General features: G+C 37.0%; 1 protein-coding gene and 1 long non-coding RNA gene across 2 annotated transcripts in view; one reads left to right on the forward strand and one right to left on the reverse strand.

Moving 5' to 3' along the window:
* Positions 1 to 27823, forward strand: part of Mipol1 (mirror-image polydactyly 1) — a 277375-nt gene that overhangs the window by 126938 nt on the left and 122614 nt on the right. The window contains exon 8 of the mRNA XM_021178974.2: positions 16444 to 16551. Within this exon, the coding sequence (XP_021034633.1) occupies positions 16444 to 16551 (108 nt within the window). The remainder of the gene's footprint in view (positions 1 to 16443; positions 16552 to 27823) is intronic.
* LOC110306846 overlaps positions 18667 to 27823 on the reverse strand; it is a 10755-nt gene continuing 1598 nt past the window's right edge. Inside the window, exons 2-3 of the long non-coding RNA XR_002379318.2 lie at positions 23175 to 23243; positions 18667 to 18762 (exon numbers count right to left, since the gene is read on the reverse strand). This is a non-coding gene — a long non-coding RNA (uncharacterized LOC110306846). The remainder of the gene's footprint in view (positions 18763 to 23174; positions 23244 to 27823) is intronic.

Raw genomic sequence — 27823 nt, forward strand, 5'->3', positions numbered from 1 at the left:
AAAGATGGCCTAGTCAGCCATCACTGGAAAGAGAGGCCCATTGGATACACAAACTTTATATGCCCCAGTACAGGGGAACGCCAGGGCCAAAAAATGGGAATGGGTGGGTAGGGAAGTGGGGGGGAGGGTATGGGGGACTTTTGGGAGAGCATTGGAAATGTAATTGAGGAAAATATGTAATAAAAAATATGATTTAAAAAAAAAAGAAAAATCAAAGTACTTTTTATTTTTAGTAACTGATTTTTATTCATTCACAATGTTGATTTTAGATAAAATTTACAGACACAACTAAAACATGGAATTATTAAATGGGTAATTTGATGCTTATACTCATATCACCACATCCCTGTGAGTATCTAGAACACTTCTATGTCTTAATATTCTAAGAGGTTTCTATTATTTATATCCTTTTCCATTACCCCTGCTCAATCCAGAGGGCTTCTCTGATCTGTTTAAACTACAGATTTACTTTTTATTTATAGAACTTCATGTACACATAATCATTTCGTTAGCAAAATATTTGTGTATTCATTTTTCCATAAGTTTATTCATTTTATTAGAAAGTAACATTGTTCATTGTTTAATATTACATTTGTATTCAGTATTTTGTAAATGCTCATTACAATCATTCCAGTTATTACCATGTAAAATGACTTTGACAGTTCCCATACAAGGATTTCTTTGTGTGGATGCATATTTTCTTTTCCTGGTCAAATACCTGAGTCATAAAAGAGAAATATACTAATTTCAAAATAAAATATACATATTTATAGAAGAGACTGCATTATTTTATACTCAGTAATTGAAGTTCAACTTCCCCCGACATATACTAATCAATCTTTTGTTAATCATGGTCATTTCAGTAAATGTGCAGTGGTATGACATTCTCTATTTAATATCCATTTCTCAGTGACTAATGGTGTTGAACATTTTATTTATTTACTGTCCAGTAGTCATGCTTTTCTCTTTGAAATATTTCTTTAAATCTTTTACAAATTTTTCATTTGGCAATTTTTCTTTTTATTGTTGGCTTATAGAGAGTTATGGATTCTGGATGAATTATGTTTATTGATCATACTTTCTCCTAGCATATTTATTTACCTGTTCATTTTATTTTATTAAAAATATTTTCAAAAAAAATTAACCTTTATTTTTCCCTTATGCATATGAGTGTTTTGCTTGCACGTATGTCCATATACCACATGCATGCAGTACCCTCACAGTCCACAACAGGCATCAACTTCACTTGACCCCGTGTTACAGATGGTTGCGAGTCGCCATGTAGGACTTGGGAATTAAATGTGTATCATCCGGAAAAGTGACAGTGTGAGTACTTCTGAGCCATCTCCCCAGGATAGAAGTTTTTGGTTTTACTGGTCAAATCTAACTACTCATGTGTTTTGTTTTTGTTTTGTTTGCTTTTTTTTTTTTTATCATTCTTACTGATTTTCGCTTTTTTTTTTTTTCTAAAAAAAAAAATTTACTTACTTCAAGAGTCCAAATATATTCTCTTATACTTTCTTCTTTGAAGTTGATTTAATTTTTATTTTTGTGATTTATTTTTAATATGTGTGACAGACAAATACCTGGTTCTTGGTGGAAATATTTTTTCCTACTAAATGGCTCTGGTGATATTTTCTGACAATTAATTTTCCATTTTACTGTGTCTGTGTCAGATTAAGTCATTTTACTCTAGTGATTCTTTTTCTGTTTCTATGTCAGCGTCATTGACCTGGTAACTGTAAACTTTGTAGTCAGGTATCTCAAGGCTGTCAGCTTCACTTTATTAAAAAGGCTTGACTTAGTTATTCTATTTGCATTTCCTGTAAATTTTATATTTAGATCTTTTTATGTCCAAATGATTTCTGGTAAGGTTATGAGTGAGATGGTGTTAGATCCATGGGCATGGGGAGCCAGAAGAGACTGGTGAGAATGTGGGAAAACCAGGTAAATTCCCTGAGCCTCCTTGTCCTACAGCATTTGCTGTGAAGTGAGTTTCTTGATCAGAAGCAATGCTATGTGAGGATACCATGTCTATAGATAATATATTCTGTGACTTCATAGAAATTTCTTTTGCCAAAAGTATGTGTTTGGGAAAGGCAAATCTGTGTCCATAGGGAGTGTTCTAGTAATCACACAGGATGCTGCTTCCCATAATAACAATGTTCTAATATAACAACTTGCCATTATTTTCTTACTTTATCATCCATAAGAAAATATATGTTAATAGTGTTTTTATTATTCTATAAGAATGTTACACAATATAGTTTGATCATATTTTTTCCTATCCCAGATCCTCTTCCACTGCTGCACTAGCCCAACTTTATATTCTTTCTCTTTAAAAAAAGAGAGAGAAAGAGAAAAAAGTTCAATATCCATTGTTTGCATTGGCTGACTACTAAGCACAGGGCCTGTCCTGGGACGTGGTTGATACATCTAGTGTCACTCCATTGAAAAACATTGTTTTTTTTTTGTTTGTTTTTTTTTAATTTCATTCTCACAACTGTCAATTATAACTTGCTTCTTAGCTAGGGGCGGGACTTTGTCCACTTCTCTTACTTGTTTCTGAGACTTTTTCTGACTTGCCCTTGTACGTGCTGTCAGCCCTTGCACTTATATGCTGCATATGCCCCGTTGTCCTGAAAAAGTTTGTTTCCTTGAAATCGTCCATCACTTCTAGCTCCTAAAGTCTTTTCTCCCTTGCTTCTGCATAGATCCATGAGCCTTAAGTAGAAGGGTGTTATTGACATTCTATTTAGGTCTGATCATTGCATAATCTCTTATTCTTTGCATAAACTGTAAAGGTTTCTGTGTTAACTACTATCTACTGCAAGAAGTTTCTCTGAGGAGAGTTACATAATGTACTTATCTATGGGAATAGCCATTTATTTTTATGTCCATTTAGCAGAATAACAATAATAAGCTTCCCAAATGAGCCAATGAGCTCTGTCTACCCACAATTGCAAGGTCATCTTGACAATGTGGGTTTCAACTAAGTGGGCCTTAAATCTAATAAAAAACTGTTTGCTTACTCACATATCATTTGTTCCATCTAATAGAAAAAGCCTTAAGTCAAATTTTTGAAAGTGTTTGGTTGCTTACTTGACATTTGTGCCACTATTGTACCAGTGGCCATATCTTACAGGCTCATTATTACTGTAGCTCATATGGTTCAGAATTGGATGATATTCAACTCTATTTTTCTTCTGCTGTATTGAATATAGCATTTCAAGTTCTATGACTATTAGCCAATAGAGTGAAACTTCAATTTGAGAACCAAATAGGCTTTGATTCTTGAGGTGAACAAAACTTCTATGGAGTTTTAGGTAGAAATCTAGTTAGTCATAAATGGATTAGCATGAAGCTGGAAAAATGTAGATCATACCAGAAGTAGTATTTTAAAATTTGTATAATGGATCCTGCCTACCTTGACTGTACTAATGTGTTGCAGCAATAGAACTGTGGATAAGAAACGTTCATAGACAATAAATACAAATAGAGATGGCATTAGTAATGACAAGTTCAAATCGTTAAGAAACTGTAAAGGAATTTTTGATCTCATGGAGGAGAATTTTCATAAGCACAGAAATTTTGTAGAAAAATCAATTCCAGTGAATTATGACCCTCGTGGTTTTGTTTTATTTTCACCAGAACTTAAAGCTTAGGGATAACCCTATGAATTATCAGATGTTGCCTATTAGTCTGCCGGAGTGTAGTGATTTATTTTAGGATGCTGCAATTACATCTTTGAGAGTTTCATGTAGGTATTTTGATCATGTTTCCCCTTCTCCACCAACTCCTCAAAGGCCCATTCCCACAGTCTGACTTACCCAACTTCATATTTATTCCCCATTTAAACTAGTTGAGTTCATTTTGTTTTAGCCAACTACCACCTTTTCCTGGATGTGGGTTCTGCTCTGGATTGTGGTCCAGGGAATGACACCAGGGAAGAAAAGTGAGTCTTCATCTCCTAGCAGCTAGCAAAGCTAACAGCATCTTTGCTATGTTTGGGTCTTCCTACCTCCCTTTCCCATCCTTGTTGGGATTTATGTTATATAACTAATGAGCTGTACATTAAGTTTGAGCTATAATATTTTTGGTTGGATCTTTTATTTACATTTAAAATGTTATTCCCTTTCCCAGTTTCCCTCCTTCCCTGAAACACCCTCCCTCTCCCTACTTCTATGAGGGAGTTCCTTCACCCACCCACCCACTCCCACCTCCCCACCCTGTATTCCCCTACACTGGGGCGTCTCTCAAGCCTTCATAGAACCAAGGACCTCTCCTCTCATTGATGCCTGATGAGGCCATCCTCTGCTACATATGCAGCTGGAGCTATGTGTACTCCTTTATAAAAATCTTGATGTTTGAATTACCTTACATTTTTGTTAGAGGAGTGCCATGGCTATTCTCAAAGAGAATGACTTTTTATATAAGATGCAACTGATTGTTACTGAGGTTTTTGCAAAAAGTTTTTAGTTTTTCTCTCATTGTAATCTTAGAACTCAGAGTGGCTTCTGTTAGGATTTAACAATGTTTGGGCAACAGATTTTATGAAAAGAGAATTAACAATGAGCACGTAAGTAATTGACAGCTCTATGGAGATTTCAACATTCCTTATGGCAAACAAACAAAGTTTGCAAACCAGAATGAAGCCTCAGTGGTTCCAAGAATGCCATAACTGAAGAAGGGCTTAATAAAGAATTATAGTGTGGCCAGCATCCAGTGAGCACTAATACTCACTCAGCTCTTGTTGTACAACAGTACACGAAGCTTCACTGTCCATTTATGCAGCAACTGCCAACTTTGCATTAAGTTGGACTATTGTTTGTGTTTTTTAAATGCACTCATGTTTACGTAAGAAGCAACTCATTACAATGGTATTATTTACTGAGTTTTGTTTTCCTGACCATCAGCTAACTGCAGAGTTCAGCAACACACAGTGCATAAAAAGGAATCAGAATGCCACACCCTTCCAGCTGCACTAGCCAGGGAACTAAAGTAATCACCTTAGAAATAAAGGCCTTTGCAGCACGGAAGAGATTATAGAAAATTAATAAGCTTCATCAAACCTCATTTATGTGATAATTTCATAATTATCTTTATTTTAATCATTTCAGTTATAAAATATTGTTCTTCATTTTAATTACTTTCTGATTATTCATATTAAACTACAGAAATGTTAATACTTTTATGATGGATTTGGTATCAAAATGAAAAATTCAGAACAGTTCTGGAATTTTTACATTTATTATTGAACTTAAGGAGGAACTATTATTAAGGAATTTCTACTTTCAGTCAAATTCATGTAATTATAACCTCAAGTCCATTTAGATAGCAAACAGTTTTAAAGGACTGTCCTAAGTATCTGAAAACTAGGAAATGGCAACCCAGCGTTTCCAAACCTTATACAGAAATGAGATTCACTGTGACAATTTCATATGTAGCTGTATTAGATGTACTTTGGTGATATGTATTTCCTGAACATACAGTTTTTCTTTTGTTTTTAAATATTTTTAATTTGTTCTTTGAAAACTTCCAGCATAAAGAGTTCATCTTGATGATGTCACCTCCTACTCCCACCAACTTCCTCCAGATCTTCCCACACATCCCCAGGCTTCATGTCCACACACACACACACACACACACACATACACACACACGATCTTCCCACACGTCCCCAGGCTTCATGTCCACACACACACACATATATATATATATATAATTGTTATCATATTAAAACACAATATAAATATACTTGTTGAAATATTACGTACTAATATAAAACACAATATAAATTTATAACTATACTATATAGCTATGATATAAAAAACTAAATATAAATGTATATTAAATATATGATATATTTATATTATTTTTGTCTTGATTGATGGCTAATCTCAAAGAAATGACTTTTTACATAAAATATAAAATATATACATACACATGTAAATATAACCCACTGAGTCTGATTAATGTTGTCCATATGTGCATGGGTGTGGGACCATTCACTGAAGCATAAGTCACCCTCTTGAAGTAGCATAGGCCATTTTCCTGAAGAAAAATGATTCCTCCTCAGCAGACTTCAATTACCAGTAGTTCTTCAGCTAGGTGTGGGGTCTTGAAAGCCCCTCCCCCAATTTGTGCTGGAATCTTAACTAGCTTGGTCTTGTGAAGTTCCTACTGTAAGTTCACGTATTCAGCTTTCATGTCATGTATAGAAGACATATTTGATAGCCCTCCTCCCCGTCGTCACTCTATTGTGACCCTTTTTATTCTCTTCTCCCTTTGCATGTCCATTTCCTCCTTCTTATCACAAGTTAGTTTCTAATTATATTGTGATAGATGTATAGTCATGGGTTCAAATAACTTTATAATTATTAATATAATCAATAAGTCATGTATGAATGTGAATAGAATGAATAACTTGTTATGAATACAGCTTACAAAATAAAATTAAAAATATTTTATGATATTAATTATATTGGTATCCTCTAATAATTTTTACTAATAAATAATAACAATGCTTACTAATCATTTTGTTTTATAATTAAATGTACCTTTATGCTGTTTCCAGAATAATTTAATACTTTAACATGACCACAGTTACTTTATTAGTTATTAAACTCTTTTTTATTTACTTTCACATGATAGATGTATGTGTCTGTGTGTTTGTGCGTGTGCGTATCTTTGTATAACTACTTAGAAACATATTCTTGTCTGGCATATTGTATGTTGTCTAGCAAATGTTCTGTTAATATTGATTGAACAATTTGGTTATGTTTTATATACATATGCATATAAACCAGTAGCATCTTACTCCCTGTTCTAGTACTGTGCAGAGACACCAGGACATAGTCAGTTTTCATAAGAGAAAGCATTTAATTGAGGACTTACAGTTTCAGAGGTCAGTCCATTATCATCATGTTAGGGAGCATGGCAGCATGCAGGTAGGCATTTGACAGAAGAAATAATTCACACTTCTATATCTAGACCCACAAGAAGCAGGAAGAGAGAATGCCCATGAGACTGGCTGTGGGCTTTAAAACCTCTAAGCCTGTCCCCAGTGACACACTTCTTCCAACAAGGCTACACCTATTTCAACAAATCCACACCTCCTCCTCCTCCTCATATGGACCCACACCCTGGTGACTGTGCATTCAAATATATGAATATGGGTGTCAGTCTTATCCAAACCACCACATTGCACTCTCCGACCCCCGTAGGCTTCTAGCCATATCATTATGTAAAAGTGCATTCAGTCAAAGGTCCCCCGTTAGTCTATCATAGTCTCAACATTGTTTAACAGTCTTAAGTTTAGTCTCTTCTGAGACTCTTAGCAGTCTCTTAACTATAGCCACCTCTAAAGTCAAAATCAAAGTGTGATCATATACTTCCAATGTACTGTTGCACAGAGTATACGTTGCTATTCCCAAGGGAGGAAAGGGAGCGTGGTGAGGAGGTACTGGACCACACCAAGTCTGAAATCCAACAGGGAAAACTAGACTCTGTATCTCCATGTCTGATGTGATAGGGCTCTTCAAAACCCCCAACTCATTTCAGCTTTGTTGACTTCACACCTGTCTGTCTCGGGCTGGTTCCACATTCAGTCTGCAGTTCTCTTTGTACCCCAACATGCTGACATGTCCAAGATTTGGGAGTCTCCAACACAATTCAGGCTTCACTTTCACAGCTTCACACAATGGCCTTTCTGGGCCTCTGTACAGGGACACCCCTGACAAATGTCTGGCCTCAGTTGCTTTCCTTTGCTGAGAAAGGAGATTCTACAACATTCTTGAATCTTTGACTCAAAAGTCAGGATCATATGGCCAGAGCTGCCAAGTTCTGTTGTTTAATGGGGTTGAAATTTGGCTCACTTGTTCGATTATATTTGTATATGGTTTACTCCTTGCTTAAGCTTTTAATTCCTTTTCAGAAATTGGAAGCTTAGCTGGGTGGGATCTTGCTCTGAGGTCACCACCCCCATTATTTCACTTAGCATCAGCTTTTAATTTTTTTTTTAAATCTACTTGAGCACTGAACTTAGCTCCATTACACTGTGTGGTGCTCATTCTTCTCTGCACAGTTTGGATCTCTCTTTATAGAGCTTGTTCCTTTTCACTACGGATCTGTGTATGAGTGACTATTAATGAATACACAATACTGTCAACATTAGGCTGCCTTGAAATCTCCTCTGCCAAGGTTAATAAGCTAAAATTTTTCAATTCGCCTCAGGCAGATTCTTCAGACAAGGGCAGAAAATAGACACATACTTTTTCAAAATATCGTAAGAATGGTCTCTAGGCCACTTATTAATTTTCTTTCCCTATGCAACCTCTTGAGGTGTGTCTTAGTTAGGGTTTTACTGCTGTGAACAGACACCATGACCAAGGCAAGTCTTATAAAAAAAAAAAAAAAAACCAAAAACATCATTTAATTGGGGCTGGCTTACAGGTTCAGAGGTTCAGTTCATTATCATCAAGGTGGGAGCATGGCAGCATCCAGGCAGGGATGGTGCAGACAGAGCTGAGAGTTCTACGTGTTCATCCAAAGGCTGCTACTGGAAGACTGACTTCCAGGCAACTAGGGTGAAGGTATTAAACCCACACCCACAGTGACACACCCATTCCAACAAAGCCACACCTCCAAATGGCACCACTCCCTGGTCCAAGAATATACAAACCATCACAAGGTGGGATGTCATAATCTACATTATTCTTAGCATGACCATTTTCCATGCTCCTACAGGTATGGCCCACCAATCCCTGCTTAAAGCAGCCAACTGTTGATGTAGTCCAGAGTCCCACAGTCTTCTATGTTTCTCAAACAAACAATGTTGTCAGGCTGTCACAGCACTGTCCTACTTTCTGCTACTACCCCCATCTTAGTTACTGTTCTCTTCCTGTGAGGAAACACCATGATCAAGGAAGCTCTTTAAAAAGAAAGCATTTAATTGGAGGCTTGTTTACAATTTCAGGGGTCAGTCTGTTATCATCCTGGCAGGGAACATGTTGGCATGCAGGCAGGCATGGTGCTAGAGACCTAGCTATGAGTTCTATATCCTGATCCATAGGGAGAAAGAAACAGACTGGACCTTTGAAACCTCAAAGCCCCCCATTGTCCCAGTGCCACAATTCCTCCAGCAAGGACATACTCCAACAAGGCCACACTTCTTAATCCTTCTCAAGTAATGCCACTCTCTGGTGACTAGGCATTCAACTGTATGAACCTATTGGGCTCATTCTGATTCAAGCTATTATAGGTAGCAACTATCATTTCAGAGATGTATATAATGATTTTTTCTTTTTAATCTTTCTTCATAAAACTATTGTCTTAGTTAGGGTTTTACTGCTGTGAACAGACACTATGACCAAGACAACTCTTATAAAGACAACATTTAATTGGGGCTGGCTTACAGGTTCAGAGGTTTCGTCCATTATCATGAAGGCGGGAACAGGCAGCATCCAGGCAAGCATGGTACAGGAGGAGCTGAGAGTTCTACATCTTCATCTGAAGGCTGCTAGCAGAGTACTGACTCACAGACAGCTAAAATGAGGGTCTTAAAGCCCACACCCACAGTGACACACCTACTCCAACAAGGCCACACTTTTTCTTCAACAAGGCCACACCTTCTGTAGTGCCACTCCCTGGGCCAAGCATATACAAACCATCACAACTATCGAAACCTAAATTGTTGATTTGTTTTGTTAGTTTTTTTTTTCAAGTTATTTCTTCTCTTTCAGTTCTTTTTAAGCATATTGTTGGAAAAGCACTGTGGTTATCATTTTAAAATATAACATGATTTTTAAACAGTTTTTCCAGTATGTAAAGGAACAAAAGCATATTCAGTTCCAAGTGCTTTTGAGGATGCAGAATTCACAGTGACACCAAGGTTTACCGTCTGCTTTCACTGGAAGAGTGTGGTGTTTTTGTCTGTAAACAAATAGTTTACAGTAGTAATAGCATCCAAGTAGTAAGATGTTTAAGTACAGTGCAGTTACAGTGACTTGCTGCTCAAAGCAATTTGTACAGAAAGAGAAATAGCTCTTGTGACTAAATCTGAAACAACTTTGCTGAACTGTTTGCTAGGAAGCAAAGGCAAATTTATCCAGTCTTTTAAAATGTAAAGAAAACATGAAGAAAAGTAACTATAGCAGGATTTGATAAAATATTTAAGAATTCATACTTTTTAAGGTGGTGGTTTGATTAGGTACATTCCCCATAGACTCATGTGTTTGAATGCTTGGCCCATAGGCAGTGGTACTATTAGGGGGTATGGCCTTGGTGCAGTATGTGTAGCTTTGTTAGGGGAAATGTGTCACTGCGGGGTGGGCTTTGAGGTTTTAGATGCTCAAGCCAGTCCCAGTGTTAGTGTCTCTTCTGATGCTTTGGATTTAGATGTCGAACTCTCAGCTCCTTCTCCAGCACCATGTCTGCCTGCATGCCACCATGTTCCCCACCATGATGACAAAGGACTAAGCCTCTGATCTATAAGCCAGGCTTCAATTAAATGATTTCCTTTGTAAGAGTTGTCATGGTCATCGTGTCTCTTTACAGCAATGGAATCCCTAGCTAAGACAATAAGTAGAAATTTATTATACAATGACTTTGTTTTATAAAATTTCACCATGGCTTCTTTATGTTTTGCTTTCTTTGTTTGTTATATTTTCTCATGTCTATTTACATTGACAAGTTAAATATTTTTTCTTGTTATCATTGATCTGCTGTCATGAATTTCTGTAAGAATTTCATCCTCCCATAATTATCTTTTAAATTCTAAAGTCAGACTTTGTGTCACAAATGTATAAGCCAAGCGCCTAGAGACTGAGGCAGCAGGATCAGGGGTTGGAGAATAGCTTTTTCTACACAGCCAGACCTACTTCAGAAATTCAAAACAAAAGTATGTTTTTCATTTATTACTCCTATTATTTTAAGGGCAATCTCAAATATATTCTTTTTTTTTATCTGTAACTTTTTTATGTATCGCTGATGTGAATGAACTCCTTTAAAACATAATCCCTATTAGTTACTTCTGTCTCTGTTCTGTCTTGACAAGGTGCAGCTTAAGGGAGGAATGGTTTATTTGACTTACAGTTGAAGAAGGGACTCAGTCTATCATAGGGAAGAAAGCATGCTGGCTGGAGTAGTGTTCTGTTGGTCACCTTGATTTATCAGTCTTCAGTCAGGAGGTGGAGAAATGACAGGAAATGTGACAATGCTATCAAGCTCAAAGTCCCACTTGCAGTGACACTTTTATCAGGAAGCCCATATCCTACGGTCTCATAAACTTCCAGAATTGCACTGGTCTGGTGACAACGTCTTGAAACACATAATCAATCAATCAATCAATCAATCACTCTCTCTCTTTCGTCCATATAATCTTTAAACAAAGGGAGAAATTTTGCTTTGTAATTTGAAAAATTTTTAAAAATTATTACCATGTTTATTTATTTATTCATCTTTACATCCCAACCTATTTGCCTCTCTCCTCTCCTCGCAGTCATTCCCCTGATCTTCCCTCTTCCCCTTCCTCATTCCACTCCTCTTCCATTTCTCTTCAAAAAAGGTCAGGCATTCCATGGATATCAACTCAACATGTATCAAGTTGCAGTAGGACTAGGTAGGCATCTCCCCTCTTTTTGGTAGACCAGTAGGAGGAAAGGTCCCAAAGGCAGGCACTAGAGTCAGAGATATCCCCTGCTCCCTCTTAGGAATCTCACAAGAAGACCAAACTACACAGCTGTAATGTGTCTGCATAGTGCCTAGGTTAAACCCATTCAGGCTCTCTGGTTGCCAGTCCAGCCTCTGTGGGCTTGATACTTGAGTCTATGGCTTTTCTTGTGGTGTCCTTGATCCCTCTAGCTCCAACAATTTTTCCTCCCTATCCTATCTACAGGATTCCCTATCCTATCTCCACCTAGTGTTTAACTGTGAGTGTCTACATCTGTTTCCATTATTTACTGGGTGAAAGCTTTCTGATGACAGTTAGGCTAGATACCAAAATATGAGTACAGCAAAATATCACTAGGAACCATTTAATTGACTTTTTTTTTTTTTTTTTTTTTTTGCTGTCCTTATATGGTTCTATCATGGGTCTCTGTGCTTTCCAGGCTCTGGTTCCTGGCCCTTTAGGCAGTAGCAGGGATGCACTCCTCATAGCATGGGTCTCAAGCTGAAAAAATCAGTTGGCCAATCCCACAGTTTCTGCACCACTTTTACCCCAGCACCTCTTGTAGGCAGAAGAGATTGTATGTAGGTCAAAAGGCTGGGTTGATATCTCAGTCGCTCCTCTGGATGTCTTGACTGGGTAGAGGAGGTGGCTGCTTCAGGCTCTTTATCCCCTATTACTAGGAGTCTTAGCAAGGGGCACCCTCATAGATTCCTGGGAGTTTGCATTGCCTTGCGTTTCTAACTGACTCAGAGATGCCTTTTGATTCCAGTTGTCTCATCCTAAACTCTCCTTCCATCCTCCGTGTACCTGTATACTTGCGTTCCCATTCCCAGCACATCCAGATCCCCTCCCCATCCTCTAGTGATGTGTGTTCTGTTTTCCCCTTCATAGTGAGATCCATGCATTCCTCCTTGGGTCTTCCTTGTTACTTAACGTCTATGGGTCTGAAGCACATAGTCTTTATAGGTTGTTTTACATTCAAACCATAATAACCACAGTGCCATTGCATCATAAAGATGATAATTCCATAAGATCATGGGACACCTGGTGTCGTTTTCAAATTCTATAGACTTCAGAAATTCTATACTTTGTGACACCATGGATGAAAGCCCTTTTGTTCTATTGGAGAAGAAATCAGAAATAGGCAAAGAGCAGTTCTCTTAGTGATGGCAGCCCCAGAGTTATGAGGTAGACATACAAGCTCACTCTTTTAGATGTAGATTCTGAGGCCTACAGGTTATAGCTTCAAGCTGTTAAAGCTTTGACTTTCTAGGGAACTCAGCTTTAATTTCATTTGTTCTTCTGTTTTGCCTTATTCTGCTGCCATAGCTTATGCTGATACTTAGGACATCAGACAGGCTTCCACCTCAGAGCCTTTGCACGGTTGTTTCTTCTGCTTCAGTCACTCTTAACAAAGACATGCTGTCGCACAAAGATCTTACTACATCGTGTTTTTAGACCCTTTTCACACATCTTTTTCTCCATTATGTCTTTATTTAAATTAGAAATTATTTCCTTATTTTCTTAGTACTCCCCAAGCTTCAGTTTTTCTCTGTAACATTTTCATCTTCATTGTACTATATTTTGTGTTCATTTTCTCTTTTTCTGAGCATGCATATTTTTATTTACTTTGTCAAATTCTATATCCTCATCACATGTAACTACCTAACGAAGTAATTGATTAATATATATTGGTTTAATGAAAAAGCACTTGAGAATAGGTGGGGTTTTTTTTTTTAGAAAAAATTAGCAAAGTACAAGAAGAAATATATTTGTTACATATGTTTCATTTTTTATAACCTAAACTATTATAATTTTCATTTGTTATCTGTCCGCCCTCTAGGTATAAGTCTCTGTTGTGTCATTATCTCTATCTTCATATTTTATACCACAAATTAAAATTTTAAGTGCCAAAGAAAATTGCAGTATAGATTAAAAGGTTAAGATCTTTATCTATTTTACAAATATTTAAAATCATAAATTACAACAATATGATATCACACCTGCTGGTGGATAAACATTTAAACCAGTTTCAAAATAAATTTCAAGAAAAAAGACTTTACAAAAAATAAGAAAAAGGAAAAAAATGTGTGAATATTTCATTGTGGGAAGTATATTCAACTTGGAAAATATAGAATTACATAAAGAAATCATATAGGATTAAGTAGGTCTAAAGAAATCTTCATATAGTTAAATATAAATGATAAGTGTATATGTAGTAAAAGCTTTTATTCTGTTCTTATTTTAGAACAATTGCTTGTCTCTAACTTTCTGAATTTCAGATTAATATTAAATCCAAATCATTATCAAAGAAAATAAGTTCAACACATAGATCTTAATCAAAGAATATGTTTTATTATTGTTTTTGCCTCAAGTGTGTGGCAAAAGTTTTTATTTTGAAGTCATTTTAGATTTCCTGTAATAAAAAGAACAGGTAACCAGACAACTCCTTCTAAAATTTTAAATTAAAATATAACTACGTCATTTTCTTCCTTCCCTCTTCTCACTCCACCCCCTCCGACCCCTTCCTACACACCCTACACTTACCTTGTTTCCTCTCAGAAACAGGGCCTCTTTTAATACTTATTGGGGTCTCTGTGTGTGTGTGTGTGTGTGTGTGTGTGTGTGTGTTGATGTATGTAAATATGTAAATACAGCCTGCTCAGCCTGTTTAGTGTTGCTTGTATGTATATTATTTCAGGGATGAGCGCTTGTTATTGGATAGCCAGTAAGGAAGACTACTTTCCTGCTCTCATTGGTTGCCTGTAGTCCTTTATCTTTGGGTGGGGCACCATGAGAATTTTTTCCCTTTAGTGTTAGCATGACTATGTGTGGTCATCTTCAGGTCTAGTTTAGACAGCCATGCTGCTTAGACATCATGGATAAAGTTCCCTTGGGTCAGACAACTTTTGATCTTCATTTTTCTAATAGTCCCTTGATGCTTCTACCTTCATTCTGTTTCTTCAGTTTCTTCTTACAGGATAATATATCTGAAATAAGTCTATATCCTTATTACTCTATTTCACGAAAATCAATTTTTATTCTACAACTGAAATTATTTACTTTGCCTTTGAACTTCCATAGGTCATTTTGTCTTTAATTTTTGGCACTTAATCATGTAATTATAAAATTAATTGAAACATATGATCATAGTAGAATAAAAGCTGTCTTGATATTTTTGTCATTTATTCTCATGGGTCATAATTTTTGTCTTTACCACGAAGACAAAATATTTGTTGTTATGAGCTAAAAAAATAGATAAACTGTAATGATAATCATGTGTTCTCTCCAAATAAAAATTAGAGATTTGTCACAAAGTTTTCACATTATTTTAAAAATATGATAGGTGGATTAGGTTGTCACATAACACGTGGTAGAATGAACATGGCCATTCAAGACTACTGTCACTGAGCCAGTGAGCACTACATCAGATCTTCAGAATATTCTTGCCTGTGTGTGTGATATGTACATACATATATATTTGCATTTTCATTAAAGTGAGTAGAGGCATGACCATGCCATGGCATACATGTGGAGTGTTGAGGACATCAGGTGTCAGTCCTCATTTCCCACTTGATTTGAGACAAGCTGGCTGGACCACAGGCTTCCTGGCATTCTCCTGTATTCACATCCCACTGTGCCAAAGGAGAACTGCGATTACAGACATGTGACTGTTGCTGCTGATGCAAACTCAGGGCCTCATTTATACAGCAAACAATTTTTCTCCCAAGCCATCTCCTCAGCCACCCAGAATTTATCTAAAACAAAGCAATCAGCAATCAGGTTAAACCTTAAATATCTTGATTTTTTTGTGGCTAGTCTGTTTAATTTGTAAATGTCCTAATATAGTATTTTGTATGCATGAGCTGTGTACAGTCAATTTTATGTATTTATATCAACATCATGTAATCTAAATCAACACCAAGAGACTGTTAAGACTCTTTCTTTTCAAACAATTTGTATATTACTACAAGGAAGTACTGCTACAGTTGATAGAGTCGAGGTTTGAGTAAGAAGTATCAATATGGATTATAGCTGCATTTTGATTACACTCTGAAAAGGAATCATTTTTTATTCATTATGGCAAGTAGCCATTTATCAAGTTGTCTAGAAAGCGTATTGTCCAGATTATTAATCAATATGCAAATGTATTGATTATTACTCAAATATACCATTTTAAAATAGACAAAGTAAGGAATAATTTTTAATTTCTTTACTGAACCATTGGTTTGATATTTTATTGCTTTAGCAAATTTCCCATCTAATGCCATGTCATTTGCAACATATTATTGTATAGTTGCTATAGTTATTATGTATAATGTTTCAAATAAATAAAAAAATCTGGATTATCCTTAACACATTTTTGTTTTTAAAACATTAAAAGAAGTTGATCATAGACTATATTATTATGGTTTACTAAAAATTCGATGAGAATTTAGATGCATGCTTTTAATTCAGCATTGAGTGTGTAACTAAAAATATTTGGCCAGTGGGTAGAATAACTTGAATATAGTTTGACCTTAATTTTGTATAACTAAATGTTTTCAGAATAATCTTTATAATAAGACTAATTGAAAATTGGAACTGAATTAACAAAGTTAATAGTATTATTTTATTTGTATGCAACTGTATTTTCCCCACCATTGTCATTGCAAAAAACAAACCCCTTGTCTTTGAGAGAATACAGTGGTGTTATTTACATTAATTCATATGGCCTGGTTTAAAAAAATATGCTAACTCCTTTACTTAATGGGATTCTTCCCTTGTGACAGTGCAAACGGCTGCACCAGGAGCTTCATCGTCTGAAAGAGCAGAACCAGACTTCAGCAAACAACACGAGACGTCCGACGGCTGAAAACAATCAGGAACGTGCTCTGAAGGTAAATGGCTGTTCCTTCTTGCAGGCAAATTAAGGTTGTAAGCCCTCGGTGCCAGCTCTCTGTGCTGCATATATCAGTTGTGTACATTGCAGCAAAAGTGAGCTGTGCTGTTTGCCAACAACCTCCTCTTTAAACACAGATACAGCACCCTTCTGTTATGGTATTACTTTATTTCATGTATGTGTACATGAAAAAAACATATTTCTGTATTTTGAGTGGTTGTATATTAATAACCTCTGGTACATATTCATTTTATCTCTGCTTTTATGTTATTAGCTTTTATACTTAATAAAAAGTGACCACTCCAAAAGAAATAATAAATCATCAGCTGTTTCTTTGTAGCAACATGTAATATAATTTATTATAATTTACAACGTGTTGTTGTATCTGTCACCCGGAGAACTGACACTGCTTCAAGGACCTGTGCATGTGTTTGGAAACTGAAGGAATACATAAAACATTAAAACGAAAGAAAAGAAATGGATTGTATTCAACTAGAACTTGAGAACAAGTGAGAGGTCCAGTTTATGACCCGTTCTATCATCGCATGTGATACCGAGCCCGTCGTCACGAGAAAAACACATGATGTGAGTCTCAGTTCTGGATGTGGTGCTGAAGACCTTCCATTCTACCTTTAAGTTACTTGAGTTGTTAGTAGAGGGTCTTGAATGCCATTTTGTTGTTGTTGCTGTGGAGTAAGAGATTTGCTAGGATTGTATTATAGTTACTTACTATAAATTCATTTTTATCTTAGATTGTAAATAGATAGCATGGTATTAAGAGTATGATACATTAAACCAAAACCGACAAAACATCTTTTAAAAATGAGTAGAGGCTGTGGTTGTGGCTTGGTTGGTAATATCATGCTATAGGAAGTATAGGGTCTTCGGTTAAGGTACCTAGTACCCTCATGAAACACTGAGTACTAGAATGTGCATCTGTGACCGTGATACAGAGAACAGAGACCAATGGAGGTACCTAGCACCTACATGAAACACTGGGTACTAGAATGTGCATCTGTGACCCTGATACAGAGAACAGAGACCAATGGAGGTACTTAGCACCTACATGAAACACTGGGTACTAGAATGTGCATCTGTGACCCTGATACAGAGAACAGAGACCAATGGGTGCTTGGTGCTTTCTGGCAAGCCAGTCTTATCAAGCCCATGAGCCACTGTTTCAGAGAGATCCTGTCTCCAGGAAGGAGATAGAGAGTAGCTAAAAGGACACCTGATGTCAATCTCCAACCTCCTCATGAACACCACTCAAGAGCAGGCATCTACACAGGCAAATGCCCACACAGGCACACACAAGCACAGTCATATACCTACATAGGCAAACACCCACACAATCATATACCTATATAGGCGGCATACACCCACACAGGCATACACCCACACAGGCGTACAATCCACACACATATGAAAAATGTATAAAACATTTTTAACTTGTACAGATTGTGAAATTTAATAAAATACTTTCCTGTAAATTATTTGTATTATTATTATTTTATTATTTCCTATAAATTATTTCTTATAAATTACCTTATAATGATAAGCTTATAATTTGGTTACTATTAATCTATTTTCTATTAAATTTATAAGTAGACCAAAAATATAGATAATAGAGAATTACATATAACCATGATTATTTTTAATTAGCCCCAAAGAATGTATAATTTTATGAGAATAAAGTATAGTAACATTTTTAAATGTGTATGTACATGTAAAATGGAAAATAAGTGTTCTAAAGTCATTCTCCACCAAGCATGATAATTTGTTATCAGTTCAGATCATATGCACAATATGTTATGGCTCTTTCAAGTTGAAATAGGGCCTAAGATAAAAATCCTAATTTGGTAATCATTAACACATAGTAATTGTGAGAAATATGAATTTCTGTCACTTTTGCATGTAATGGTACATGTGTAAAAATGGTGACAGCTATTGAGAGAAGTATATGCAGGCCTCTGAGAAGTCATTAAACATAGAAATCAATAGGCCACACAAGATACCTGGCAGTTCAGAACAAAAAGAAATAATGCATTTAATGGAAATTTCTTTAGACTACAATATTTAAAGTAACATATAAACTCATGTCTACCCCTGAGAAAGGTACTACACTAAAATCTTTTTCTATTTGATCTTTATTGTTTCTTCAAAGTGTGGTTTGGATGTTGCATCTGTTAATTGAAGTTGGCTTAAATTCCTGGAAAAGAGAAGTGGAAGAATCAGTTTTTGAAAGATTTCATCAACTTATCCTTTCTAAAACCTCTGTATGAAGTAAAGCTCTTAAAAATTTCTGCCATGCATACGTAATGCTGACTTTTATTCTATTTTAAATTATTTCTTCATGGTAGCCTTAAATATAATTTTAAAAATACAGTCATTTATAATACATCTCCTGACTCTTTTTCTTTAAAGTTCATACAGTTTTATTTTACGTCTATTAGTGTCTGCCTGCATGTGTGTACTTCTGGGGCCAGAAGAGGGCATGGGGTCGCTGGAGCTGGAGTGACAGAGTTGTGGGCCTCAGCGTGGGTGCCGGGAAGCAAGCCCAGGTCCTCTGCAAGAAGACAAGTCCTCTCAACCTCAGAGCCGTCCCTCTGGCCCACATCAACTTACTCTAAATCATAGCTGTAATCAGTCATTGGGGGAATCTTACTCTTCATGTGGTCATTGCTTTTCTAGTTGTCACTCAAGTTATAGATGGCACATTTGCTATGAAACTACCAGTCCATTTATACATACTGTTATCAGTTTGTACCTAAGTCAACAATAGAACATTTTTAAAAATGACTTCTTTGGAAGTGTTTAATCTCAGCAATATTTTCAGTACTATAAATCACACTATTATCAATAACGCTAATAAAATTAAACTTGACTATGTCAAAGAGTTCAAAATTTTGCTTCTTTTTTGACTCAAGTACATTAAAATGTCAAAAGCATACTGGAGATATATCTGTTTTTTTAAAAAGTTAGTGATTGTGTATTACTAGAACTTTGTGATGTGGTAATGATGGCAAAGCCACAATCACTGTACAAGCAAACACTTTTAGATTTTCTTTTGTTCTTCAACTAAATGTCTGTTCATACTAACAACAAGAAAGTTCTTTCTAAATCATTTTTTATGCTGGAAGATAACATCAAATGTTTTGGTGAATATTAATAGGCATTCTTTTTTAAAAAATTATCAAGGATATTAAATATTTTAGTACTTCTTTGCAAACTTCATACAATGTATTTTAATCATATTCATCCTTATGCCAACTTCTCCATATCCACTTCTATTACTATCTCTCTATGCAACTCATTTATTGTTCTCTTTCTCCCCTCTCCTGTCTTTCCCCATCGAGTCTAGTTTAGGACCCCCCAGCTGTTCTTGGTGTGGGGGCCTGCCCTGGAATGTGGTCCATATACAACAAATCACACCAGTAAAGAAGACTGCTACCAAAGTCCAATAGCATTTCAACTAGGACTGAGTCTCCATAGCTATCACCTTGTTTTGTGCTGGGATTTTATGCAATTTAAACCTACGCAGGTCTTGTGCATAATGTCACAATCTCTGTGAATTCGTATGTGCAACTGCTATGTTGTGTACAAAGCACTTTTTCTTTAAAATAATCCATAGCCTCTAACTCTGATTAGGTTAATAATTCCTCTTCTACCAATATACATGAGGTTTGGAGAAGGGGTATAATATCACTATGTCATTTATGGGTGTGCAACCCAAAGTTTCTTATGCTCTGTGCGTTGACCAGTTATGGGTCTCTGGTGTTAAGTGCCATCTAATGCAAAAAGTTTCTCTAATGAAAGCTGAGAGACACACTGATCTATGGGGTATAGTGAGAAGTCATTAAGGGTCATTTTAATATTGTCTGTTTAACAGAATAGTCGTAGTAGGTTCTTCCTTAGGGCCTATGGCATATTTAACCACTGGTTGGTGGCCTCAAGGACAGGGCTAGTTATAGGTTCCATTACATGAAGAGGGCCTTAAATCCAGCCAGAAAATGCTTGATTAAACCCTTAAAATATGTGCCACAACAGTGGCCTTATATTCCCAAACTAGTCATTATTGATTCTTAAAAGGGTTCAGAGCAGAGTCAATGTAATGATTACTGTTCTCCTCTGGCACCTTCTAGCATTACAAAAGCTAGCCACTAGTAGGGATGAAGCTTCGAGATCAGCACCCACTCCAATCTCGAATGGCCAAGAAGCACTTAAAGAAATGTTCAAAGTCCTTAGTCATCAGGGAAATGCAAATCAAGAGGTTCCATCTTACACCCATCAGAATGCCTGAGATCAAAAACAAGAGACAGCACATGCTGGTGAGGAATGTAGACCAAGGGGAACACTTCTTCATTGCCGGTGAGAATGCAAACTTGTACAACCACTTTGGAAATCAGTTTGGCAGTTTCTCAGAAAATTTGGACTAGTTCTACCTCAAGATCCAGCTAATCCATACCTGGACATATACAACATCCTACAAAGACACGTGCTCAACTATGTTCATAGCAGCTTTATTTGTAATAGCCAGAATCTGGAAACAACCTAGCTGTCCCTCAAGTGAAGAATGGATAAAGAAAATATGGTACATCCACACAATGGAATACTATTCAGCTATTAAATAAAAGACATCATGAATTTTTCAGGCAAATGGATGGAACTTGAGAATATCAACCTTGGGTATGGTAACCCAGTCCCAAAAGGACATGCATGGTATGTGCTCACTTACAAGTGGGTATTAGCCACGAAATCCAGGGACCATGTTACACTCAGACACACAGACCCAAAGAAGCTAAACAAGAAGGAAGGCCCAAGTAAGGAAGCCTGAATCCCACTTAGAAAGGGGAATAGAATAATCCTAAGAGGCAGATGGAGAGAGGGAACTGGAAGGGAGGGGAAAGGGGATGGGGTATTCAGGATCAGGTGTGAGGAAGGACAGGAGAGATAGCTAGATGGCCATGAAAATGAATGGAAGTCTGCAACTGAGTGGGGGTCAGGAGGTGGGGGGCATTTCCAGGACAGACCACTTTTTAGGGCAGAGCCTACATCCAGAAGAAGACAGCTAATATACAATAAAATTAATGGCATCTTTGTGGGTCTTTGTTGTCATAATGTTTTGTTAGGGTACTTATTTATTATTTTATTAAATAATTAACTTTACCTTACAGTTCCTTTATATTATAGCTTCTGGGTTTTGTTTTGGTTTGGTTTGGTTTGGTTTGGTTTTGGAGAATTCCTGTGCGTGCAGACATGAACTTGGATTTCTCTGTGTGTATATGTTTCTTGTCCTTTTTTTTTTTTCGTTCATTTTGTACTATTCTGATTATTTAAATTTATTTTATTTTCTCTTGTTTTATTATTATTATTTAGATACCTGCTTATTTACCAAACAGGAGAGACAAAAATGTGTAGATGTGGATAAAAGGAGAGGAGGGAAGATTTGAGAAGTTGTGGGGGAGGGTAACCATAATAAAAATTATAATAACAAACCTATATACAAGGAAAAAATGACAAAAGCAATTAGTTTATGTTGCTTTGGTACATGTAACTATTATCTGGATTTCATACTTCCTCATCACCTAATACCCTTTTTGTTTCTATATGTTATATTATCCCCATGTGTATAATTTTTATATTGGTTATTATATTTATTTATATTTCATATGTTTTTCCCTTTTCCATTTTCCCCTCTGGAAACCTTCTTTCCCATCTTCCCTCCCCTTGTTCTATGAGAGTGCTTCCCCATCCACCCACCCACCCGCCCACCCACTCCCACCTCCCCGCCCTGGCATTCCCCTACACTAGGGCATCGAGCCTTCACAGGGTCAAGGGCCTCTCCTCCCACTGATGCCAGACAAGGCCATCCTCTGCTATATATGCACCTGGAGCTGTGGATCCCTCCATGTGTACTCTGGTTGGTGGTTCATTCCTTGGGAGATCTGGGGAATCTGGTTGGTTGATATTGTTGTTCTTCCTATGGGGCTGCAAACCCCTTCAGCTCCTTCAGTCCTTTCTCTAACTCCTCCATTGGTGTTTACATAATGTAGATAGAGATAATTTAGGCTAGGAGCTGACTATAAGGGGGGACATGTGCTTTATTTCTGAGATTGTGACCTGACTTAATATTATACTTTCTAAATTCATTTATTTTCCTTTAAATTTTGTGTAGTCAGTTTTTAAAGAGCTGAACAGTATTCTATTTTTAGATACACTCCAGATTTTCATTAACCATTCATCCTTTGAGCTGGTTTTGTACCATTTCCATTCTAAAGTGAATAAAGCAGCAGTAATCTTGAGATGACAGATATCTCTGTGATGGGGTGAGTTCTCTGGACTTATGACAAGGAGTGACACAACAAGGTGACAGTTCTAGTTTTTTAAGGAATCTCCAAACTAAAGTCTATTTGTATTCAATTTCACAACCCCGCCCCCCAAACATCAGTGAACAGGGCTCCCTCTTTTTGTATATATCCCAAGATCAGAATTCTTATATTTTTGGTTGTGAACCTAGCCTTTCCAGGCTGAGCCATCTCTCCAGCCCGTGATGTTAGAGTTTTTGAACATAGCTATTCAGATTAGGATAGGTGGTCTTAAACTATTCTCAGATTTGCTTACCTTGATGGTTAGGAACACTGAACACTTTAAGTACTTAAAGGCCACTTGCAGGTGGTTCTTTTTCTTTGTCTGTTTAAAAAAAAAAACAAAAACAACTATGTATTAGATTTGTTAGTCCATTTGCTGACTGACAGTTTTATTTCCTTGGCATTTAACTTCTGCAGTTCTTTGTAACTTCTGGATATTGGCCCCTTATCTAAAGTGTGGTTGATTAGATTTTCTCCCATTCTTTGGGCTGTCCACTTGTTCTGCTTGAACTTCCTATTTTCAAGCAGTTCCATCAGTTGATACCTGCGGCTAGTTCCTGTAGTACTGCTGTTTATTGAGAGATTTCTTACCACAATAACTTCAAGATTATTCCCCGTGTTTTCTTCTAGACATTTCAATGTTTCAGGCTTTAAATTAAGATCTTGATTCATTATGAAATGATTTTTGTACAAGATGAAAGAAAATTTTAATTTCATTCTTCTGCAGGAAGATATCTAGTTTTGCCAGTATGATTTGTTTAATAGGCTGATTTCCTGTCTATATTTTTGCTTCCTTTGTCAAAAATTACATGGGCATATCTTTAGCATTTTATTTTGGGGACCTTTATTCTATTCCATTGGTCTGCCTATCTGTTTTTATTTAATTTTTTTTGATTGGATATTTTCTTTCTTTTTTTTAATTTTTAATATTTTTTATTACGTATTTTCCTCAATTACATTTCCAATGCTATCCCAAAAGTCCCCCATACCCTCCCCCCCACTTCCCTACCCACCCATTCCCATTTTTTTGACCCTGGTATTCCCTCCCCCCCGGCTCCCCAGCCCCCTTTAATTCCCATACCTTCCAGTACGATAAATACTGGTCAGCAGGTATAAAGGCTCTAGGTAAGCACCAGCTTGACTTCTCCATGTTTAATGATATAATTAATGGTATAGATGTTATCTTCAGCTATAGGCCTTATGGTCAGTTTGTGGAGAGCCAACAATAGCTATGACAGTAACCTCGGGTGTCTGCGAATTCACATGGGTTCCCTTTGACCGAACACTCAAATAGATGTAACCAATTTCTGGTTGCTAGAACATTCATTTGGTGAATAGAGATGCACTGTTGTGCATCCATCTCCCCATTATTTGGCGATTTTATTTAGATTACCTTCATATATTTATTTATTTTAGTTAGCTTCTAGTGTTTTAAGTTTCCATACATCCCCTCAAATGACCCTTATCCGTGTCTCTCATTGTATGCCCCCTTCACTTCCCCTCCACGTTCATCCTCACATTCCAGGACCCCACCCTGTTCATCCACAATTACATAGCCATCTATTCCGTTTCCCCTTCTTACGAACTTCCCCATTAGTTCCTGATTCTATATCTAATGTCTGTGGTTATAGAGAATGTAGCTTGCTTATTGGAGACTTGGTGTTATCATCCGCATGTAAGTGAATACAAACTATATTTGGTTTTTGTGTGTGTGTGTGTGTGAGGGTTATCTCACTCAGGATGGTTTTTTTCCAACTCCATCTGTTTATCTGCAAATTTTATGGTTTCATTTTTTTAAAAAACAGCTGAATTGAACACCATTTTTAAAATGTACCATGAAGTGGAAATTTAAGGGTTCCTTGGATAGTCAGTTGTGTTGGATGGTGTTTCACTGGGGCAAACATGTGAAGAAGTGTTTTCTTGAAGTGGTCACAGGTAAAAGATGAAGGCAGACTCGTGAAGGAACATTTCAGTGGAGCAGACACAGGAGAGAGGATGTTCTGCTAAAGCAAGCACATGAAAAGAGAAGTGATGAAGGGTTCTTTGCTAACAACATGCATGTATTGGTCCACATGCATTGTGTAGTTGAGCTGCCTATGTTGGGGCTCTGAGGACTCGGGCTGATTGGATGCACATGCTGAGGCAGGAGCTGTGCACATGGAGGACACGTGGTGTTTGGAGGATATAAATAGGACTCTATGGAATGAGGGAGCCAGAGCTTGACTTGCTGGTACACCTAGTGGGTCATGCATCTTCACTGATCTTCACTTCCCTGAGAGAGGCACAGCTAAGCACTTCTAGTGTTCCTGCTGGTCCCTCCTGCTGCCTCTAGCCAAGGCTGAGGCCTGGCTGTCTCTTCTAGGTCCTGTCTCCACTGTTGCTATCTTGTCTCTACTGAACTGAACTGCTGGTGGATCCATGAAGTTTATCCATGAGGTGTTTGCAAGTGGACCTAGCTGCCACTGCCTAACGTGTGAACTGATTTCCAGACAACAAAGACAGGAGTTGCTCTAAAGAACCTTTCTTAACAGGTCCATGTCCCCTCTTCCCCCAACCCCCATGACCTTTCTTTTCCACTACCTCTGGTGGTCATGGTCTACAAGAAAGGTTAAAGTGTTTAATAACCATCATTAAAAATAAGATTTGAAAAAAAATTAATGTTAAAATACCACATTCTCTTTACTCATTCATCCATTTAGGGATGTCTAGGTTGTTCCTAATTTATGGCTATTATTAATAGAGCAGCAATGAACATGGTTGAGCAAGTGTCTCTGTAGTAGAATGAAGCGTCTTTTTGGCATTATGCCCAAGAATGGTATAGCAGGATCTTGAGGTAAATCATACTATATCCAGCATCCCGAGGAACCACCACACTGGTTTCCATAGTTTTGTACTCCTACCCCATGTCCTTGCCTGCATGACCTGTCATCTGTTTTACTGATCCTGACCACTCTGACTAGTTTAAGATGAAATCCCAAAGGAGTTTTGATTTGCGTTTTTCTGATGACGGAGGATGTTGAACATTTGTTCCTCAGCCATCTGTGTTTCCTCTTTTAAAAATTCTCCGTTTAGTTCCATACCTCATTTTTAAAAATTGAGTTGTGTTTTTGATGTCTCAGTTTTTGTTTGTTCATTTGACGGGAGGGCTTTGTTGTTGTTGTTCTTTATATGTTTTAGATATTAGTCCTCTATAGAGTGTATAAGTTTCTATAAATTTCTATTTTTTTGTGGTGGGCATGTGCATATAAATATAATTAATATTGAATGCATACAATCCAATGTGAAACTTCACGATGCAGAATGTCTCTTCTGACTCTATAAAACTTAACTTTCACATCTCTTTTTTTTTGCATGGATTCGGGGTGCCTGAAATCAGGTCCCGATGACTGCAGATCAGGCTTCTTTACTCCCTGACCAGTGTCTCCCACATAAATTTGTTGTATTGTGTCATGTTTTACTAATTCTCTTACCAGTATATATTTATGAATTGGTGGGCATTCAGTCTCACCTAGATTCCGAATTAGGAAAAGAGCACTGAAGCACGTAGTTTATTTTCAAGACACTTATTTTGGGGACCAAAAGCATGTATTAATAATTATACATCCAAACAGAAAAGTGGTCATACAAGCAATATTTGTGGTGAGAGAACCATTGTATATCTTGGTGTGGCTAGCAGTTGTATCAGTTTATGTGTGACAGATTTGAGCAGAATTAGACACATACTACAGAATCATAAAGTAAGACTGACGAAATTAGCATACGCCATGGGTCTTGCCGCAGTATCAGTGTTCTGATTTAGATCTTATATCATTGTTGGGAAACATGTTATCCACTGGAGAATGTCAGGTAAGAGTGCATGGGACCTATTTGTACATATTTTGTTTTTACTTCTTATGAACTGATAGTTATGTAAAAATCAGTTATTTTAAAAAGAGAGATACTAAGTTCAGCACATCAGATGATTACACCAGGACATAAATCCCAGGAATCAGAACTATGGGTGTGGGGCCCAGATAAAATACTACTTTTTACTTCAAATGTGCCAAAAATACAATTTCTTACTTGGAGTGGGCTCAGTACTAGGAATCAAACACAGGCCCAGTACATGGTAGGCAAGTATTTAACCACTATACTACATTCCTAGCTTTAAACTTGTTACCAACTCCACTAAATATGTTCCTTCCATAGCTTTATCTAAAACAACTATTATTTTATTTTAACAGTAACACTTGTCAAAATGGTTGGAGTTAGCCTTGGCCTCTTCCCTTCTTTCACCTTCTCCTTTCTGACTACAAACTAACTCTTCTGCTTTTCATGCACATCAAGATCTCAGTTGCTCCTCACCACTTCCATGGCTACTGTAGGCCAAGCTGTTTGGCCTCTGCCTCACCTGCCTCACAGTCTGTTAATGTCACCTGTGTCTGAGGATGTCTCTCTTTAATCTCTGCACAGCCTTAACGATAACTTTATGAAGCTGCAGGTTAGATTATATTACCCCTCTGGTACAACAGAACAACAGTTTACCTTAGAAACTGGACGCATGCACCTCCGCTGGGACATACCAGGCATACGTGCATCCCTTTTCACTTTCAAGGAGTATTCTTTCCGCATGCCTTTCCCTTTTCCTTGTCTTTTAAGGTGCTTTAGGCTGCTGCAAGGCCTTCTCTGTCCAACGTCTTTTGTGTTGCAGCCTATTCATGTCCTTGTCAGCACTCTGTTGTCTTTCCTGCTTTTTCTTTGACATGCTTTCCTTTATCTATATCACTCATACATACATACATACATATATGCGTACATGCATGCATTCACGTATATAATTTATTTATTTTTTTTAATATTTTTATTACATATTTTCCTCAATTACATTTCCAATACTATCCCAAAAGTCCCCCATAGCGCCCC

Source organism: Mus caroli, chromosome 12 (genome assembly GCF_900094665.2).
Source record: "Mus caroli chromosome 12, CAROLI_EIJ_v1.1, whole genome shotgun sequence".
NCBI classification, from domain to species: Eukaryota; Metazoa; Chordata; class Mammalia; order Rodentia; family Muridae; genus Mus; species Mus caroli.